Source organism: Monodelphis domestica, chromosome 7 (assembly GCF_027887165.1).
Source record: "Monodelphis domestica isolate mMonDom1 chromosome 7, mMonDom1.pri, whole genome shotgun sequence".
Taxonomy (NCBI): Eukaryota; Metazoa; Chordata; class Mammalia; order Didelphimorphia; family Didelphidae; genus Monodelphis; species Monodelphis domestica.
This window is the reverse complement of record NC_077233.1, coordinates 195,131,804-195,154,219: the sequence shown is the minus strand read 5'-3', so window position 1 is coordinate 195,154,219 and position 22,416 is coordinate 195,131,804. Positions and strand designations below refer to the sequence as shown.

General features: G+C 39.7%; 1 protein-coding gene across 1 annotated transcript in view; it reads right to left on the bottom strand.

The window, feature by feature from the left end:
- Positions 1-22,416, bottom strand: part of PGM5 (phosphoglucomutase 5) — a 242,042-nt gene that overhangs the window by 185,011 nt on the left and 34,615 nt on the right. The window contains exons 3-6 of the mRNA XM_001365519.4: positions 19,325-19,471; positions 12,306-12,431; positions 10,692-10,882; positions 6,258-6,412 (exon numbers count right to left, since the gene is read on the bottom strand). Coding sequence (XP_001365556.2) covers positions 6,258-6,412; positions 10,692-10,882; positions 12,306-12,431; positions 19,325-19,471 — 619 coding nt within the window. The remainder of the gene's footprint in view (positions 1-6,257; positions 6,413-10,691; positions 10,883-12,305; positions 12,432-19,324; positions 19,472-22,416) is intronic.

Below are 22,416 nucleotides of genomic sequence, written 5' to 3'. Positions count from 1 at the left end.
AAGATATCAAATTAGCCAAAACAAATCAGCAAGTCAGAGCCCTACAGAATTCTGAATCCCAACCAGCAAGCATGAATAATCCTTTTAAATGGTCACTTACATATCAGAACAGGTCCTTTGTGAAATTTCTAAGCAAGGCCTCCAGTTTCTGACTTAAACTGAGATTTACTGGGAAGGGATGGATAAAGTGAAATCAAGAAGGACTGGGAAATTTCCACCAGAAAGAGGCCAAATCATTTCTGCTGTCAGAATAAAAGCAGCTTCTCCTGGCCAGGTTTTTGAGAGTCACTGGCCATCTCCTAGAGAGAACATTAACTGGTCTGGGGGGCTGGTGAATGGGGTGTTAGTCTCATTTATGGATTTGGTCAGATTCATTAGTGGAAGTTCTGGCCAGAAGAAAAACCTAGTTTCAAATACAATCCAAGGAAGGGCTCGAATAATGGTGTCAATGTGTGCTGTATCATTAAAAAAAGTGTTACCTTCAGGATATACAACTGGTGCTACTCTCGGTGACCACCCAGGGGTCTGTTGAAATTTACAACACAAGCCAAGCCAACCCTGCAGTTTCCAGTGTGTTAACTCAGTCTCTAGGTCCCTTTGTGGGGCTACCGGCTAATAGAAGTCACAATAGAGTTCATGCAGGTAGAATTTTTACAACTTAATTTTGGGGGCCAGAAGGCTGATTGGTTCTATGGCGTAACACTGGCATATGTAGCCGGCTAAGTGACTAATTGCCCTTTTATAAGACATGAATTAAAAAAAATTAGAAAACCTTATGCTGAGAAACCCAAATGAGCCATGACCAACATAGACAGAACCTCCTACAATACATCTCAGTGAGTCTACCTCGTTTACAAGTGGAATTTGTTTGTAAAACATGTGTCTGTATGCATTTTAAATTTTGGACATTTTTATATAACATATCATGTGAATAGACAGCAAGAGTGAAAGAAATCATCTGGGAAAGGGTTTGGTTTTTTTTGTTTTTTGTTTACAAAAGCCTTTGTAAAGCCCCAATAATAAGTATTCCGTGTCATTGGACTTAACTGGATAATGTGTTTTTCTATTGGTTTATTGTTTCTCTAGCTTGTAAACCAGCTTGCATATATATTTATACACACACACACACACCCATATTTATATATATTCTTTTTCCTAATGGCAAATGTGTACACTGTATCTGTCTAAATCATTACTTTTCCATTAAAGTAGAATTATTTATTGGGGGGGAAAGACTCAGAATCCTGGAATCTCAACATTGCAAGGGATCTCAGAGAACATGTAATCCTATCCATACCACTAAAACAATCCCTCTACACCCCCCCCCAATACCCCGCCCCCCCCCCCCCCCACACACACACAGAACTTCTGCTCTAAGACCTCCAGTGAGAAGGGAAAAAGCTGTGTCTTGAGACAGCCCATTCCACTTTTGGAGAGCTCTGATTGCCCAGGAAGTTTCTCTTTATATGAAACCTGAATCTTCCTATTCACAGCCTACCATTGTTCCTATGTCTGCTCTCTGGGGTCAAAAGGAACAAACATAATTCATTTTCTACACAAATGTTCATTAAATACGGACAAAAGCTAACATGCCCTCCCTTCTTAGTTTCTTTAATTAGTTCGGGTGTAGCCAAACCTCCAATCTTCTCACTGTCCTTAGCCATTAACATTTTGGCCCCTTTTGGTTTTCTAGAATATGATACCCAGCCAGAACCGAATATAATTCTCCAAAAGTACAATGCTTTGCACAAAGTAAATGCTTAATAAATATCTTTTATTCATTCATTTATCTATCTATCCATTCATCTGTCCATCTATCCAACCATTCATTCCAGATGTGGTCTAATTATGTCAGATTACAGTGGGATCACCACTTCCTTCATTCTTGACAATCTCTTGATATTAGTACAGTCTAGAAACAAATTAGCTTTGGAGGAATGCCATATCTCATTACTGCTTCATTTTTAGTTTGCAGTCTTTGTAGGGAGGGGGGTAGTTCCAGGTGTTTTTTCACATAAGCAATTGTCTACACATATCTCCTGATCATGGATTTATATAGGTTGTTTTTTAATCTGTGATAGACTTTACATTCATTCGTACTAAATCTAGACTCTTTAGATTCGTCTCATTATTCTGTTCTGCCAAGATCTTTTTTAATCCTCACTATGCTACTCAATACATGTTCTATTCTTCCTTGCCTATAGTAGTAGTACTAGTAGTAGTGGTAGTGGTAGAAGTAGTAGGAATAATAGGAGTAATAATGATAATAGCAGCAGCAGTAGTATTAATAGTGGTGGTAGTCATCTAAGCATTTATACAGATTTGCAAAACACTTTACATATGCTATAATATCTAATGTGGTCCACCCAAAAATTCTGCGAGGTAGGCACATTTACACACAAAAAAACTAAGACTAAGAGAAGTTACATAATTTGCAAAACAACATATTAAAAAGTGGGCTTGTAACAGAACTGAAATTGTTCTTTCACTTTGCTGGTCATTTTCAGTAATAATAATAATAATAGCTAAAATTTATATAGCACCTACTATGTACCAGACATTGTGCTAAATGCTTTACAATTATCTCATTTGATGTTTTAAGGCTAACAAAGCACTATGTATATATACATATATGCATATATATAATCTCATTGTATCTTAGATAACAACCCTAAGAAATAAGTACTATGATTATCCCCATTTTACAGATAAGGAAAATAAAAATATAAGGAGTAATGTGGCATACTCATACAGCTAATGAGTCTGAGGCAGGATGTAAACTCAGGATTCCCACACTCCAATTCTCTCACTCTAATCCACTATGCTATATATCACTCACAAAATTGATAATCATGCCATATCGATATTTCCAAACATCTATGATTTTATTGGCATGGTTACTCAATAATGCATTGATATGAAAATAGTAGGTGGTTTTCAAGAGTTGCTATGACTAAAAAAAAAAGGTTAGAATCACCCAGTAGCCAATGAACGTTTTGATATGAGCTTCTCTTAATTGATCCCTGGATGTCTATCCATCAATGAGACAATATGAAAAAATCTTTTCAGCTTGATAGGAAGTGCCAAAGCTTTTGTTCCATCAGACTAAACTTCACTGTCCCACAAGGAAGCATCTGAGTAGGATGCAAATGGAGTGTGGAGATCTAATTGTCTAATTATCCAAAATGCTAAATGCACTCAGTAGAATAAGGTGTGCTTCTAGTTTAGAAAGATAATCCTTGTTTTTGCCTTCCTATTCCTTAGAGTTTCCAGAAATGGTTTTAGCAGTCTAATTCCTTATTTCATTCATATTTTTCACTAACTCATAAAGGAACATGGAATTATCCTGAGGGACTTTTTTTAGAAAGGAAGAAATGAGCAATTAAGTCACACTGTCTCAATCTGCCCTTTAAAGATACCAGACATGAATTTGCCTACCATTCATTCTTACCCCTGTTGACTTGCTGAAATTGATCAAGTCAGTGAGCATTTATTAAATACCTACTATATACCCAGCAATGTGTTAAGTCCTGGGCATATAAAAAGAGAAAAATTCAGTCTCTGCTTGTAAGAAGCTTATGTTCTGGAGGCAGCTGGGTGGCTCAGTGGATTGAGAGCCAGGCCTAGAGACAGGAGGTCCCAGGTTTAAATCTGGCCTCAGACACGTCCTGGCTGTGTGACCCTGGGCAAGTCACTTAACCCCCATTGCCTAGTCCTACCACTCTTCTTCCTTGGAGCCAAATCATAATATTGACTCCAAGATGGAAGGTAAGGGTTTAATAAAAAATAAATAAATAAAACAGAAGAAGCTTATGTTCTAATGGGGAAGATAGCATGTACGTATTTAATTATACCTATAGGGACAGCTAAGTGGCTCAGTGGAAGAGAGGGAGGCCTCAAGATAGGAGGTCCTAGATTCAAATCTCAATCTCAGATACTTTCTAGCTGTGTGACCCTAGACAAGTCACTTAACCCCAATTGCCTAGTCCCTACTTCTCTTCTGCCTTGGAACCAATACTTAGTATCTATCTATTCTAAGACATAAGGTAAGAGTTTTTTGTTTTTTAAAAAAACTATAAATACAACTTAAATGTATTTATAAAACTGTCTTGCTTATTTCTATTGACTTGTTCTTTCCTCAAACAATATTTCTATTGATATATATATATATATATATATAGGAAGAAACCAATAAGAAGGTTCAACGGCTGAGATGGCGACGCAGCAAGGCACTGTGGAGTGCTTAGGGCGTGTTGGAGCACAAAAGACAACACGGCCATCCAATGCAGCTGAGGAAGTCTCCAGGTGTAACGACTTTTCGTGCCACTGGACCCAGGCTTCCAACGCTGAGAGAGTGGGACTGTCTCTGTGCATCGACTTTTCCACTTAAATCTTCATGCACAGGTGTCTTTGTGCACAAAAACACACAAAGACAATCGTCATCCTCGGTTACGGAGAGACTACTACTGATATATATGTATGTATATATATATATATCTTGGTTCTCCTTGTTTCACTCCTCATAATTTCACATAGGTTTTTCAACATTTAAAAAAAATTAACTTGCTCATCATTTCTTAGGGTGCAATAGTATCCCATCACAATCCTATGCAAGAACTTGTTTAGCCATTCCCCAATGTTAAGTGTTAAATGTCTTTAAATATAAGAAAATTCTAGAAGAAGGGCTCTAGAAGTCAGAATCAAAAAAGGCTTTCTATAGAAGAATATGTGAATTGTATTTTCAAGATATTAAGGGATTCCAGGAGGCAGAAGTGAAAAGGTTGTACACTTCACTCAAGGGAGACTGATGGTATAAATAAGGGAGATGAGTATTGGGTGTGGGGAATCAAGAGCAGAGGAATAATGTACAATGAGGCTAGAAACATAGGCTGGAGTCAAGAAGGGGAGAAAAAAGTACTAGCCATCAAATAGTTGAGCCCTCTCCCTATAGGAGGCCAAGAGTCAAGTCTGGACTATGCTCTCTCCTAACTCAAGATGGCAAATTATTAAAAATATCTGCTCTATATAAGCATATCACATAAGTTTCATTTTACTTTATTTTTAAAATTTTGTTTGTTTGTAACATGAAATTCCCAGATATCTCCCACCATCCCTCCTGTCCCTGCACTAAAGAAGAGATCATTTAACAACGAGATATATGCACATATAAAACTGTGTCTTACTTGTTTCCATTGATCACTATTCTCTCTGGAGGTGAATATATTCTTCAAACGGTATTTCTGTTGCTGTATATACTGTTCTTTTGGTTCTGCTTATTTTACTCTTCATAATTTCATGTTGGTTTTTTCCATGCTTTAAAAAAATTGACCTGCTCATCATTTCTTATGGTGCTGTGTAGTATCCCATCACAACCATATGCCACAACTTGTCTAACCTTTCCCCAGTTGATGGGGAATTTCCAGCTCTTTGCCACCACAAAAAGAGCTATAAATATCTAAGAACATGTAGAGTTTTTTTTTCCTTTTTCCCTGATCACCTTTGGAAATAAACCTAATAATGATAATGCTGGGTCAAAAGGTATTCTCGGTTTTATAATTCTTTGGGTATAATGCCAGATTGCTCCCCAAAATGGTTTGTATCAGTTCACAGTTCTGAATTTTGCTTAAAGATAATTTAATTTGTGCAAATGATACGTATCAGTGACTCCGATAGCAGTGCCCAAAAGGAGATTTGGAAAGGCAAAGTTTTTTCTAAGAGGATAGTTGAGGATTATCATCTACACAGACTGCCATTCAGAATTCAAAATCATCAGGAGCAGAGACTATTCTAAGAGACGCCTTTCTAACATTATTCTCAGCCACGGAGCTCCCCTCCATTCCTTTCTGGCTTCAGCAAGAACTCTGAGAAAGCCTAATCCGATCCCAAACGAGGAGCAGCACAAATTCACCTTCATGCTTCTACAGACTGACCACTTAGTCGGTGGAATCCAAACGTTTGGGCGAATCCAGCGTGTTCTCCGCCGTTTGCCAAGCATTATCATCATCATCACTGACTGAAAGCCAAAGCAGATCTAAACCACGGGTCTAGTAGCCACACACCAGGCAGAAGGCAGGCCCCCAAACCCCATCCTTTATACTGGACAATGGAAGGGAAAATGCACCCACTACCCTCGCATCTACAGAGCCCACACGCTGCACGCCATCCTGTTCAACGAGGAAGCTAAGGACTGGTCCCGGGGCATGACTGAAATGAGCATCAAAGAGGGAGGATGCTCAAGAGGAGCACGTCTTCCTTACCTGTCCAGGGCTGTACTTGTTGGCATGCTCCTCCCAAACCCTCGAACGCCCATCTGACGGAAATACGGAATGCAAGGCAGATTGGCAGCGATGATGGCCAGCGAATCGGAGGGACTCACAAAGAAGCCGTTTTGGCCTAGGATCATGTAACGGTCCTGTAGGAGGGAAAACACAACATGACCAAGCAGAAGCCTGAGAGCAGCCCATCCTCGTATGCTGATTGCCGGCTATCCCTGTGCCCAAAGCCCCCGGAGGGCACTCCTTCAGGCCAAATGGTGGCATCTCCAGCTTCCTTCTCAAACTTGGCTCTCTTAAGGCACTGAGATGCGCCTGACTAAAGTCTCTTCAGGAAGAAAAGTCTGAACTATATCTAGACGTCAATCAATCAAGAAACACTGATCTTAATACTATGTGACAGACCCAGGAGAGACCTTAGATGGTTCAGAAGATGAGGGCTGAGCCTGGGGTCAGGAAGACCTGAGTTCAAATCCGAACTCAAACACTTCCTAGCTGTGTGACCCAGATGAGTCCCTTAACCTCCGTTTGCCTTCATCTACTGGAGGAGGAAATGGCACGTCACTCCAGGGTCTTTGCCAAGAAAATCTCATGGACAGTACAACAATGAAGCAGATGCTGAGCTAAGCAGGGAATATACAAAGAGGCAAAAGATAATCCCTGCCCCCAAGGAGCTTATAATCTAATTAGGGAGACAGCATATAAATATATACAAAGCGAGGGGATAAACATATTCATAATAAATTGGAAATAATTACAGGAGGGAAAGCACCGGAATTAAGTGCAGTTAGGGAAACTTTCCTGTAGAAAGGGACTCATTAGGACTTAAAGGAAGAGGGGGAGGCCAGTAGTTGGAGTAGAGAGAAAAGCATTCTAGGCATGGGGGGAGCCAGAGAAAATTCCCAGAATGGAAAGATGGGGTGTCTTATTCATGGAAGATCCGAGAGATTGATGCCATTGGACTGAAGAATATGTGTAGGGGAGTGAGGTGTAAGAAGACTGTAAAGGCAGGATGGGAAAAGGTTGTGAAGGGCTTTGAATGGTAACCAGAGCATTTGTACTTGCTCCTGGAGGCAATGGGGAACCACTGGGGTTTAGTGAGCAGGGGGTGGCCTGGGCAGACCTATTTTTAAGGAAAATCACTTTTGTGGCTAAATGGAGCCATTATGTAGTGAATGGCCAAACAAATTCTGTCATAGGACTATAAAAAAAAAAATTATTGCTCTATAGGAAATGGTCCAGGGAGGCAGGCAAAGACATTCATGAGTAAAATGAGGAGAATCAAGACAATGACATACAATAAAAGAAACAGAAAGAACAAAAACTGAACACTATGTGAATGTAATGATTAAGCTTGGTCTCAAAGTTGAAAAATCGACCTCTTTTTTTTTACCAAGATGGAAGACTATGGGTATAGACTATTATTAACAACCATGGTCAATATATTTATTGGTTTGTTTAGTTATAATATCAACATTAATAAAAATAATTTTTAATGAAAAAATTCTTTTCAGTGCCTAGATAGTACCATGGTTAGAAGCTGAAGTTTGCCTCTGATTTTGATTAGCTTCCTTTTATCTAAGCTCTCAGGCAATCCTTAAAGTTACCAAAGACTGAAATAGCACCTTGGAAGCACAATGATGAAATCTTTCAATTAATCTTCAAGAATCTATTAAATGTGATGGGGCAGCTGGGTTGCTCAGTGGATTGAGAGCCAGGTCTAGAGATGGGAGGTCCTGGATTCAAATCTGACCTCAGACACTTCTCAGCTGTGTCATCTTGGATGAGTCACTTAACACCTATAGCCTAGCTCTTATTGCTCTTCTGCCTTAGAACCAATACATAGTATTGATTCTAAGGTGGAAGGTAAGGGTTAAAAAAAAAAAGAAGAATCTATTAAAGCTGAATGATTATCCCAGCTCTGCCAGTAACTAGCCAAGGGACCTTGAACAAGTCATCTAATTTCTCTGGGCCTCATTTTCCTCATCTGAAAAACACAGGTTTTGGTTTATTTGTTTTTTGTGTTAACTAAGGTCTCTAGTATTCTAGAATTCTCAGGTTATATTAATGAAAAGCATTTACCAGGCATTTACTATGTGCCAAGCCCTTGTCTAAATGCTGCAGAAACAGGAAAAGAAAGTCTTTGCTCAAAAGAAGATCACAGTTTAATTTGAGGAAAATATTTTTTGTTGTTTCAGTTGTGTCCAACTCTTTAAGATCCCATTTGGACTCTTCTTAGCAAAGATACTGGAGTGGTTTGCCATTTCCTTCTCTAACTCATTTTACAGAAAAGGAAACTTGGGCAGATAGGGTCAAGTGACTTGCCCAGAGTCACACAGCAACTAAGTGTCTGAGATCAGATTTGAACTTGGGCCTTCCTGACTCCAGAGTAGGCACTCTACCCACTGTACCACCTACCTGCCCTTGTAAAGAATTATTTATTAATTAAGATTTCATTAGGAAATAGAGTTAAATAGCATAAGTTATTGATAGATGCATAAGAGAGTTATAAGTTGGATTTCTATAAAAAATCTGAATAGGATATCAGATGGATTTATGGGTAAAAGAGAATTTTCCCAGAGTGCTTTGAGAGTCAGTTACCCAACTGACTTTTACTCTTTGGGCTGACCCTGTTCTGAAAGGAGGTCCTAAGAGCTGCTTGGTGGGATTGGGAAAATCTCAGTGTTTTTTCATCTACAGATTTATCTAAAAGACCTGACAAGTGAAGGAGATTGTTGGGTGAAACATCAGTGCAAGCCCCAACATGCTTGCTGTGCCAGTGGAGAGAGGCTGTGGAGATTCACAGCTGTTTGTTTATCTATACAATAAGGAAGAGAGAGAGAGACCTAACTTATTTCTCTTGTGTATAATTTATATTAAGGTAGATAGATTAAGGTTTGGGGGGCTTTAGATAAAGTAGGAAGAGAGAGTAGCCTCAACTTTTGTTTGGGAAAGAAGAAAATCTTTGCAGATTAGATTTTGGGTGGTTAGAGTAAGAATTATTAACATAGAGACTTATATATTATAAGAATTTCTTTTCCACTTCTTTCCTTTTACTATCCCTTTCATTAGTTTTTTTACTCATGATAAAAATATATTTTTTATACAACTGACTGAGCCCGAATCCTTAGGCTGCTCTGAGAAGCCATTTTTCTCAAACAGTCACACGGACAGCCTGTCCACACAGGACAAATTTCTTGGTATTACCATACTATACCAATAATCAATAAGGGTTAGAAAGCCCTTATAACACCCTTAGGGAAGATAATACGCATAGGAAAGTTCCACTCTAGGGTGGAAATGCCCAGAAGTCCAAGGGTTCAGCTACAAAGCCCAGAAAGCAAGTCCCAGGAATCCCCACAGGAACAGCCCACCACCATCGTCAAGGATGTAGCCTTCTCAGGTCAGAGTGGAGAACAATGTCTAACAAGGTCCCGCATTGACGCTAAAATGGGTCTTTCTATGAAGCACACAATGTGGAGTCAGTGAATGAATAACAAAAGCATGGTCTAAGAATATCTAATTTCTATACCAATGTTCTTTATAAACACATAAAAAGCATTAAGCAAATTTTAGCTAAAAATAGATAGAAAAAAACAATGCTTCAAATACAAGTGTCCACTTCTGCATTTTCCACCTTGGTGTCAGGCAGGTGGGTGGCACAAGGGATAAAGCTCTGCATCGGAAATCAGAAAGAGCCATCTTCCCGAGTTCAAATCTTGCATCAGATTCTCTTACTGGCTGTGTCCCTGGGCAAGTCGCTTCTCCTTGTTTGCTTCATTTCCCTCATCTGTAAAATGAGCTGGAGAAAGAAATGGCAAACCACTCCAGTATCTTTACTTAAAATACCCCAAAAGGGGTCATGAAGAATCGGAGCACTTAATAGGACAAGGACTGAACAGCAGGACCAACCTGGCCACAATCATACTCAATTCTAGCTACGGTGAGGGTTGTGGGTGCACAGATTTAAAGCTAGAAGAAAGCTGGTCATCTGTTCTAGAGGTGTCCAACACACAGTCACATGTGGCTCACAATACTCTTGAGTGCAATCCAAAATAGAGTAAAAAGTCACCGGGAAATATTTTTTAAAATAAATAAAAATGTAATAAAATGTAGATAGCATTGCATTTGAATTTTGTAGCCCGAAGGAATCTTCATGTGTAAATCAGTGACCCCATTTCCATTTGAGTTTGATAGCTCTATCTTATCCAACCCCTTGATTTTTATAAATGAAGAAACTGAAGCCCAGAAAGGTAAAAAAGTGACTTATCCAAGGTTATACACATTGTAAATGGCAGCTTTTGAACCCAGGTCCTCTGATTTTCAATTCATCGCCTTTTCTACTGTACCACAAACACCTGACATTTAAGTATTGTAATAAATGGTTAGGAGGGAAGAGAACCAGTCCTTGATGCTCACCCCATCAGCATCGAATGCAGCTCCAAAACCATATTCTCCTCCTTTCATTGCCTCCAGAAGGGTGGTTGCATATGTTAGGTTTGGGTCAGGGTGTTGTCCTCCAAAGTCCTCCAGAGGAACACAGTTTATTGCAGAATTTGCTGGGGCCCCTAGCTCATCACACAGGATTTTCCTTACATAGGGTCCCATAACTAGAAGAAAAGATATGTGTCACCTAACTTCAGATCTTTGCAGGAGAGTGGAAATCTCTTTGTTCTGATCACAAACATACACAACAATCCATTCAAAGTCCCAGGAGAAAAAAAAAATCCTCTGGTTGTAATTCAAACTGCAACATAAAGTAAAACATGCAAGCTCCATGACATTTTCCCCAAAAATATCTTTGTAAGTCCACACACAGAGCCTACCAGAGACTATCCTATAATAGTTGGACTTCCAAGGACCCAGGTTCACTTCCATGTGCAAGAAGTTTCCTCTGATTCCCTCCACCTCCAACTGCTAGTGCCCTACCTTGCATCTAAGTGCCTTATATTTATTGTTATTTATTCTGTATGTATTTATATGTACTTGTTGACTTCCCCAATTGGATTTTAAGTTCCTCCATTGTATTTGTAGCCAATGAGCCAGCAGTGCCTAGCACACAGTAAGTACATAATAAATGTCAATTGGTTGCTTGGTGATGCAGCAGAGTAAAATTAGTGGAGATTGAGATTTAGGAGACGTTTGAAAGAATTATTGGAAAGTAGATTACTGGATGCTGAGGTTATTTTTCTCATATTTTTTCATTTATTAATGGCTACATGTGAATTATGTATTATGTCCACCAACTGTCTATTTCTGCAAATGTAATATATTTTGGAAAATATTTTAACTACACATCAATGTGTTCATTGGTTATCTAAATTCTTATGATAAACATCAATAATAATTATTTTAAAAGAAAAATTCTTTTTGGTGCCTGCATGGTGTTATGCTAGCATCATCATAAAATAAAATTTGCTGTTCCAAATAAATGTTGAAAAAAATGTTTTAGCTTAACCTTCTTTTTCGTTTTGTAAAGTACAAATCCTACATAATACTAATTTCCAAAGTAAGCTTCATAAACTTTAGCTTAGACATCCTAAAGATTACCATTGAGAGGAGATATAGCTTATGAGATTCATGATTAGATTGAGGTTGGACTAAATAGCCTTTGATATCTCCTAAAACTCTAAGAATATCTGTTTTAGCCCATGGAAAGAAATACAGAGTGTTCCCAAAGTTTTAAGCTGAACACTGCCCTAACACGTAAGCTTATAAATTTTTTGGAAGACCTTGTTGATGCTTGAAAATAATAAACAAGAAACAAGGACTACAGTTTCATTATATCCACATGAAATACCCAGAACTTTATACCCACTTTTTCACCCTATTTTCACCAGAGTTATAAGAATGAAATTAGAATACAAAGGTCTTCCAGAGCAATCTTCACATTTGAGAAGACATACTTCATCAAAATGCCAATCAATCTATTATTCCTCATTATCAGACAAAAAAAACAAAAACAAAACAGAAAGAGCTGGTTAAGAGTCTGAGGGCCCATCTTAACTTTTCTTGCCTAGCCAATAAGCTCACCTCCATGCATGGCATCCACTCGGATTTTAAGTTGATTGGGTCCAGTCAGCAAACTCTTAATGGCATTAAAGTCAAAGATGGTCCGAAGGAGATTGAGATAGATATCCACTGGATCCACTATCTCCACTACGAACAGAAAACAAAAGGAAATCATGGTAGTCATCTATGTGAGTCACCTCTCTTAACAGACTATGAGCTTGTGGAAATTAAGGTATCCATGGTACTTAGTACGTTGCCTGGAATATATTGGGCACATAACAAATATTTGTTGACTGTCTAAGACCTGACTTGATTTCACCTGGTGGCTTAACACTGGATTTGGCCTTCTGGGATGAAGGAGATATTTTTGTACATTATAGATTATATTTTGTACATTAAGTCTCTAGATACTTACTAAGTGTGTGTCCTTGGGCAAGTCACTTTTCCTCTGTCTGTTTCATCAACTATGAAATGGAGATAATAACAGCACCTGTCTCCCAGGGTTGTTTTGAAGATCAAATGAAATAATATTTTTAGAGTGCTTAGCACAGTGCCTGACTACTATATATATAATAAACATATAAATATTATTATTTGCAGTTGTACCTTGCAAATGAATATAATCATAATTTTATAGATTATACTTTTAGAGCTAAGCCCTGAATCATTTGAATAACCAACCAATCCTAATACCAGAGAAAAGATAACAAAATATATGGGAAACCATAAGGGCAAAAGAATATTATATACATTGCCAGATCACATCACTATACTAATTTATTTTTACTATGTTTCTTTGTGATAAGATAGATGGAAAGGGAGGGAAGTTGGAGGAGGAATATTTCCAGAAATGTGATGTTTAAAAAATTGAGAGCACCAATAAAAATGATCATAAATAAATAAAATTACTTTTAAATTATCAGTAGTAATAAATTATATTTAACCTAAAATCATGAAGGATTCAAGTTTTTGCTCTGTCTCTTACTGTGTGATCTGAAATCAGTTGCTTCTCTTAAAGGTCTTAGTTTCTAAACAAGATAATCTCGAAGGTGTCTCTGCCTGATGTTTTAAAATTTATTTTAACTTGAATCATTATATATACATGCTACAAATCTTTTCAGCTAGTAAAGTGAATATTTATTCCTTCAGTGGGTCAATATAGAAGCAAGTACTGTATGAAGTGTTTGCAGTACAAAGAAAACTCACTCCACCCTTGAGTAGCATGTAGAATACTTCTATTATAGGGTTGTTATTTAGCTAATCATGTCTGAGTCTTTGTGATCCCATTTAGGTGTTTTTTGGCAAAGACACTGACGTGATTTGCCATTTCCTTCTCTAGCTGACTTGACCAATGAGAAAACCAAAGCAAAAGGGGTAAAGTGACTTGTCCAGGGTCATACAGCTACTATGTATCTAAGACTGGATTTGAACTCGGGTCCTCCTGACTCCAAGGTCATCTCTATCCACTGGGCCATCAAGCTGCCTTTATCAAAGAGTTACATTTACCCAGATAACTGAAGAACGGATAAAGAACTAACTACTTCTTGGAGAGGGTGGCACACACTCTGATCCTGGAAAAAAAAAACTAAGAATTCGAAGAAGGAGTCCATTCTAAGTATGTGCAAAAGAATGGTGAAGGATGGTTGAGTTTGTCAATCTAAAATGTAGCCTGGAGTCAGAATCTTTTTGTTGTTGCTCAGCTATTTTTCAGTTATATCATACTCTTCAGGACCCCCTTTAGGGTTTTCTTCACAAAGATGCTGGAATGGTTTGCCACCTCCTTCTCCAGATCATTTGACACATGAGGAAATTAAGGCAAACAGGAAGAAGCAACTTGCTCAGGGCTATATTGATAGTAAGAGTCTGAGACCAGTTTTGAACTCAAGGAAATGAGCCTTCCTGATTGCAGGCACAGCACTATCTACTACAACTCTGAAAGTCTATAAATGCTACTATTTGGGACTTTATATTTCATACTGGAGGCAAAAGTGAATGAATGAAGATTTTGGGGGAAGAGAGGGATATGGTCAAATTGGTACCTACTTAAAGAAATCTTCAGGAAAATTAAATTAATACATTGGTCAATTTTTAATGTTATTTTTAATAAATATTGCTCAATTCTGACTCTTTGTGACCCCTTTGGGGGGTTTTCTTGGCAAAGACACTGGAGTGATTTGCCATTTTCTTTCCCAGCTCATTTGACAGATGAGGAAACTGAGGCAAAAAGGTGAAGTGACTTTCCCAGGGTCACATTGTTATTAAGAGTCTGAAGCTGAATTTGAACTCAGATTTTCCTGACTTTAATTCTGGCACTTTATCCACTGTGCCATCTAGCTGCTAATTAATTCTTAACTTTTTAATAAATATACACACAACAGACTTTTACGTTTATACTATATTCTTTTCTCCTTCACTTTGTTACATCTAGACAATCAACAAAACCACTGAACGCTGACTTGTAGTGCTTTAAGATGTCTAGGGTATAGAATGCTCAGTCACAACAACAGTTTTAAGGATTGGCTCTCTCCAGCCAATGTGAGCTGGCTCCAGCACACCTCTGGTTATGTGGCAGGTAATGAGGACAAATCAAACCTGGCACCACAATGGAAGTCTGCAAGAAAGCACCCAGGAGTCATTGAAAAGTGGAAATTTCTCCTAGTTGGACAAGTGAGCAGCAAAAGGATTTGGTTGACTTTTAATTAGTCAAGCCTACAATGAGGTGCTGACTGTTTGAGCTCTTAAACCATCAAGGGAGGTCAGTGCATAAATTGTTCCAAACATACCTTCCCAAATTCTACTTTGGTGCCAAGGAATCCCTGCCCACCCCGGTGACTGCAGCTCTTCAGAGCTCAGCTATCACAGAGGCAGCAGAGCCAGGACAGCGGGTCTAAACCTGAGATAAGGGAAACTTGCCAGGTTTTTTCCGACTTTTTTTTAACTGAGAAGGGACAAAAACCATGCCTCCCACTTTAAAATGCCCCCTCTATTTCCCAGAAGAATAGCCTGAGTCAACCTTGTTGGCCAGCTCCAGACAGCACAAGGATTCAGTTTGTGCTAGATTCTTTTGCATTGGCAAATCTGACTTCTTTTGTTCCCAAATCATTTTGTCTGAGTATTTTGTCTCTCCGCCTAAGTGATAAACAAGGGCAGGAATTGTATTTTCTCTTGCCTCTGCCTGGATTCCCTCCACCCTGCCCAGCACCTATTTCAATATCCTGCTCTAAATAAAGTCGGTTCTGCTACAGAGCTGCTTGCAAAGATGTGAATTTGTTCCAGGCCAATCAATATAGTAGGAAATGATTTTTGAGTAACACGAATTTTGTGTTTGCTTATGCAAAAAATTATACCACTTCACAGTAATTCATGAGCTGTGGCCCTTCTGGTGCACACTCCCCCCAGCGATTTTTAAAGGATATCTTCTGCAGTAATACATGTATAAACCAATGGACTTGCTTATCAGCTCTGGGAGTGAGGCGAGAAGACAGGAGGGAGAGAACATGAATCATGGAATCATGGAAAAATATTCTAAAATAAATTAATTTTAAAAGGATATCTTCCTAGGGAAGCTAGGTGGCTCAGTGGATAAAGAGGCAGGCCTGAAGATAGGAGGTCCTGGGCTCAAATCTGGCCTCAGATACTACGTAGCTGTGTGACCCTGGGCAAGTCACTTAACCTCCATTGCCTAGCCATTCTTCTACCTTAAAATCAATACATAGTATTGTTTTTAATACAGAAGATAAGGATCATAAAAAATAAAATAAAGTCTATCTTCTGATACAGTAGGAGGCGAGGGTGGAGGAGAAGGCTGATCCTCACTTTCCTCTGTGAAAATGCTACCCAACTTTGCCAGCCTTGGCCTTGTGGGAATTGGATCCAGGCCCTGAGTAGCAATCTAAAGCATCAAAACAGCTGCCAGTATTTATTATATATTGGTACATTTATTAATTATTTGCCATGTGTAAAATTGTGCTGCTATTTTCATTAGGTTTATATTCAAGGTTTTGAATGGCATACCCCTAACCCCATTTCCCCTTTAAGTTCTGTGATTTTTAATTGCACAGTTTTGCCTAGCAAGCTTTTTGCTAGGGCGAATGTATATATTGCATATATATTTTATATATAGTATATATTTTGCTTTGGGAGAATGTATATATTGAGTTACAGTGGAAGTGACTATACATGCTTTTTGACTATGAAATGAGAAGACACAAGCTTGGAGGAGGAGAAGGAGGAGGAGAAGGAGAAGGAGAAGGAGGAGGAAGAGGAGGAGGAGGAGGAGGAGAAGGAAGAGGAGAAGGAAGAGGAGGAAGAGGAGGAAGAGGAGGAGGAGGAAGAGGAGGAGGAGGAGGAGAAGGAAGAGGAGGAAGAGGAAGAGGAGGAGAAGGAGGAGGAGGAGGAAGAGAGAAAGAGGAGGAGGAGGAGGAGAAGGAGGAGGAGGAGGAGAAAGAGGATGAAGAGGAGGAGGAGGAGGAGAAGGAGGAGGAGGAGGAGGATAAAGGATGAGGAGGAGGAGGAGGAGGAGAAGGAGGAGGAGGAGGAGGAGGAGGAGGATGAAGAGGAGGAGGAGGAGGAGAAGGAGGAGGAGGAGGAGAAGGAGGAGGAGGAGGAGGAGGAGGAGGAGAAGGAGGAGGAGGAGGAGGAGGAGGAGGAGGAGGATATGATGAACATTAAACTTTCGAAGATCCCCAGGTAAATCCTACCCAGCCCTGTGGCTCTCTCTAGGCTTGCCTAAGGGCATGGGTGATTCAATAGTGGTGTCCCAGTTGGTTAGTTGTTGTCCTTTGTACCCCAAGAGGACCAAAGTGCTATCACTGGTGATATCTTTTGACTCATCTCTAAGTTGGGTTTAAGTGAGACAGAGTTTCATAAAGTCGATGGTCTCACTCTCTCTTCCAGGAATCCAAGTCCGTTGACAAAACAAAAAGGACTGAAGAGGGCTAGGATGCCATCTTGGCTTTTTCAATATCTGGCCAAGTTCTAAGCATTTCATGGGGTCCCCTTCTGCTGCCTTTGTGGCCATTGGAACAAATTGTTCTCATCCACCCTTCCATGGATTGGGCAGGGGTGGGGTGGGGGGTTCAAGGAGGGATCTTCACGTGCCTGGAGACTCATCAATGGTCTGAGTCCCTCAGCCTGGTTTAACCTGCCAGCCAGAATGGTTTGGCCACTGCACATGAAGCAGCTTCCCCAGTGAAAACTAAGTGACTCAACCATAGTCATACTGCTAGCAAGTGGAAGCAGAATTTTTGTTAGCTGTTTCATTCTGATTTTTACAAAATTAATTCTTAAAATTGAAATTTGTTTATTTGAAGTCCAGACCTGAGATTTCTAAGGTAGTAGGGAGCTCCCAGTAAGAAAATCCCCTCTATCAATGCAAATCAGCAGATATCATCAGAGAGCCCCAGTACAAAATATTGCAATTAGCACCCTTGTCTCCACATTAAATCTTTCCTGCACTATTTAAGGGTTATAGAGCACATCCCCCCTCACTGTTTATAAAGAGAGAGGGAGAGAAAAGGGAGGAGAGGGGAGGAGAAGAGGTTCGGGCAGGTTACTTACTGAGATTCTTCAAAGTTCTATAAAAAGTTCTATAAAAGAGAAGTAAATGAGACTTTCCTAAGTCGCATTCTAAAAAAGAACATGAGGGATTCCAGGTGGTTCAATGGATCAAGAGCCACATCTAGCATTGGGAGGACCTGGGTTCAAATCTGATCTCAGACCCTTTCTAGCTGTGTGACCCTAGGAAAGTCACTTAACCCCACTGCCTAGTCCTCACCATTCTTCTGCCTTGGAACCAATACACAGTATTGGTTCTGCCTTGAATACACAATACTGTGTATTGGTTCCAAGGCAGAAGGTAAGATTTTTTAATAATAATAGTAGTAGTAGTCTCTCAGTAACAGAGGATGACTGTCTGTGCATTTTCATCTATGGAGGATAGATGAGTACACAAAGACACTTGTGCGTGAGGGAGATTTAAGTGGAAGAGTCGATGCACAGAGACAGTCCCAGTCTCTCGGCTTTGGAAGCCTGGGTCCAGTGGCACGAAAAGTCGTTACTGGAGACTTCCTCAGCTGCATTGGAGGCCGTGTTGTCTTTTGTGCTCCAACACGCCCTGAGCACTCCACAGTGCCTTGCTGCGTCGCCCTCTCAGCCGTTGAACCTTCTTATTGGTTTCTTCCGCCTGTTCAGCCAAAGCAGTCTTCACATGCTGGGTGAGCAAAGCCCTGGTTCACCAGGGGTCGACGACCCAATGGCTACCCTCACAAGGTTTAGCCGGCCTGTTGAAGCCGTTGCCCGGGGTGTGGCCGCTGCTGCATACTAGCAGCTACTGGGAGCCACAAGTGAGAGCTGGGTGTCAGGTGAGGGTCAGAGGCTGGAGAGCTGCCCTAGGAGGGTACGACAAGCCCTCCATACCAGAAATACTACTCCTCCCTGAGGAGTTTTAATAATAATATATAATAATAATAATAATAAATGAATAAATGAAAATAATATGAATAATAATAGCTAGCACTAATGGTTCCTTAAAGTTTGCAAAGTACTTTAAATATGCTACTTCATTTGATTTGAAACCACATGGGATATGGTAATCGATTTTGAAGGAACTTCCTCAACAGGCTGCTAGGTGGCAGTGGATAAAGCACTGGACCTGAAGCCAGAAGGACCTCAGTTGAAATGAAGCCTCAGACATTTACTAGCTGTTTGACCCTAAACAAGTCACTTAACCTCTATCTGCCTCAAATAGAAAAGAGGGATCATAATAATGCCTTCTTCCCAGGGTTGTGAGGAATAAAACGAGGTAGAGCTCTTAAGCAGATCACCTGCACAAAGTAGGAACTTAATAAATGCACATTCCCTTCGCTCCTTCCTTCTTAACAACACATAGATGCTGGGCACAAATAGCTATTCTTGAGATCTGGTTCACCAAACATCTCTGATTTTGTTCCCCCCATAATAACAATTCTAAGACAATGCCAGCTCTCATGATCCAGAGAGTGATGATGCTGTATCATTTGAAATGACGTTTGCTCTGTTACCTCTGAAGGGTTTGAATTTGTTCTCCAGATCAAATTCTTGTCTTCCTAGTCGAGATAAGTCAATTCGGAGATCTGGACAGATGGCATACTCCTCGATTGTTCTGCTGATCTGGTAGATCTTATCTGAAACGACATCTGGTGCAGGACCTAAAATGAAAAAGAATATGTGCAAGGTCAGTTTCAGAAGGATGACGCTCCCTCCCAAGCCAGTAAAGAAAATGATCCGTTCGTTTTTCTTCACACTCAACAGAAAATTACTCAACTAGCCTCTATTTGACCAATGTTCAAATCCATGTTGGCCAGTGTTATCTACTTTTCAATATGGTATTTCAAATTAATAGCCCATATGTTTGGGGAATTTTTATTTGCATTTTTATGCAAAACTTTTTGCAAAAATTTTACTATTTAAATGGAAATAAGTTTTATATCTATGAAGGAGGTTATATAATCTACCTCAATCCAGGCTACGAGATGGAAACAAGTTATAAAGATCATCATGTTAAAGAAACTGAGAATAAAACTAATTTTCAGGTAGCCTTGAAAAGGGTTTTATAGAGTTTTGCCATCTAGCTCAGGATGATTTTAGCTGGGCTAATCAATTTCACGCTGCGGCCAATCCCAAATTTATCTTTGAAATAGAATGTAACTACAAATGTTTGATATGCTCCTTCAAAAAAGAATATAAGCGGGGCTTAGTGAATAGAATGCCAAGCCTGGAGTTGGGAGGACCTGGGTTCAAATATGACCTCAGACATTCCTAGATGTGTGATCCTGGGCAAGTTACTTAACCTAAATTGTCTAGGCTTGGCCAGTTTTCTATCTTTGAACTGAGACTAAGATAGAAACTAAAGGGGGAGGGGGGAGTTGTTTGTTTGTTTTCAAAAACAAAACCTGAGAATTTGATTCTGATATACTTTAGACTTGTTATAGGGTGGCAAATGTCTTGCAAACTTTAAAGTCCTATATAAAAATCAATTGCTATTTTAAAACAGGGTTATTTTTATTGAAGGGACATCAAGCACATAATTAGTTATTTTCTAAGCATAAGCCTTATCTTATATCCTCAGGAAAATACAAAGAAGAGACCATATTTACTCCTTTAAAAAATGCTTTGTTAGACATGACAGACAATAAACATTTAATTACTTGCTGAACTAAAGTTACTGAGTTATTTTTCAGTTTCTCTTTGTCACCCCATTTGGGGTTTTCTTGGCAGGGATACAAGAGTGTTTTGTCATTTTCCTCTCCAGCTCATTTGACAGATGAGAAACTGAGATAAGCAGGGTTAAGTGACATATCCAGGGACACATGGCTAGTTAAGAATCTGAGGCTAGATTTGAACTCAAGAAGATGAGTCTTCCTGACTTCAAGCCTGGCACTCTACCCACCAAGTTACCTAGCTAAAGAAGCCAGTCCCAATACATAGGTAGAGAATAAAGATCTTGTTACAAGATCTCATTTTGTAGAGAAGGGAAATTGAGGCTGTGTGACTTGCCCAAAGGTAGAAAATGGAGGAGTCTATATTTAATCTCAGAACGTGTAAATGCAAACCAAATACTCTTAATGCTGTACTGGAGGGCTATTGGTTTGCTGGCCAAGATCCTTCCTGAACTGGTTACCCACACAGGAAGACTGTGGAAACCAGAGAACAACTCCCAATCCCCCTCCTTCACTCCATTCCTTTTTTTCTTCAAAAAATTAGAAAAGTGTGTTGGGGTTTCTTTGTTTATGTGTTTGTTTTTGTGGTTGCTGGATAAGAGAATGTATTAATCTCTCCTTGGCCCCTACCCAATATACTGTGTTCTTTGGGATGATCCATGTTTTTAAAAAATATTTCTGGCTGAATATTGATGCCAAAGTCACGACCGATTTCTCATGCCCAGAGCAGGATTAGCAGGACGGCGCAAGCTGTACATATTTGCACGATGTCATGAGGAATGTTTATGGACTAGATGACCTTTTAAGACTCCAGCCCTAATATTCTATGAGTCTTTATTGTTCTATGTAGACCCTTCCGATGTTATGGGCTTGCCAGTGTAGGTGCTACTTCCAGTGACCCAGATAACAACTCCTTTGTAACTTACGCGATTCTAGAGTCCAAAAAATTGCATCATTCTGCAGCCAACCTGGCAATGGATTTCTCTGAATTTCACTTGTCTAGTCCTCCCACAGCAATGTTTTGTGCCCCCTTCCACCCCCAGTCCTTATTCAAAGCTTTTCCAGCTTGGTAGAACCAGCCAACCCTGGTATTCTTTTGGCAAAATCTTTAAGTACTTAGTCATCTCCTTCCACACCACAGTGAGGCATTCGGTTAGAATGGTAGTTAAGGGATGTTCCAGTTAACATTCACTAACCTTGACCTTCTGATACCCTCATCACTTGCTTCCAGTGTTCTCTGTTCAAAATGTCCAACTTTCCTAAAGAAAGTCACAAAAGTCTTCTGGTGGGTCCACTGCAAATTCATGTGACTTAACCCATCTGAGACTGCACTGCTTCCCATTCATTCAAATACTAAGCCCCTAATATGGAAAAGTATTGTGCCAGGACCTGCAGGTTTACAGATTTCTTGAAAAGGCACTCTCCCCACCCCAAGGAGGTAAGGGGCATATGACAAGCACCCAGGGAAACATGCTATAGCGCAGGGTGTGATGGATGGGTGTCAATATATAAATACAAGAATGGAAAAGGTTTTGCCTTCAAATAGCCTACATTCTACATAGCAAATGGCACCTGGGCTGAGCGTTGAAAGGAATGATTACAACAACGGGGATGAGAAAGGAATGCCCAAACAAATGGAGAAGGACTATTAAATTCAGGGAATAACCAGTAATCCATCTTGGCTTCAAGGTAGAGGACATACAGAGGAGTATCATGAAATGAAGTTGGAAAGGTCATTAAAAACCAAACTGAAGGTGGCTTTAAATAGTAAGCTAAAGAGTATATTTTTAAACCCTTCACTTCAGTCTTAGAATCAATACTGTGTGTTGGTTCTAAGGCAGAAGAGTGGTAAAGGCTAGCAATAGGTGGGTGTTCAGTGACTTGCCCAGGGTCACATAGTTAGGAAGTGTCTCAGGCCATATTTAAACCCAGGA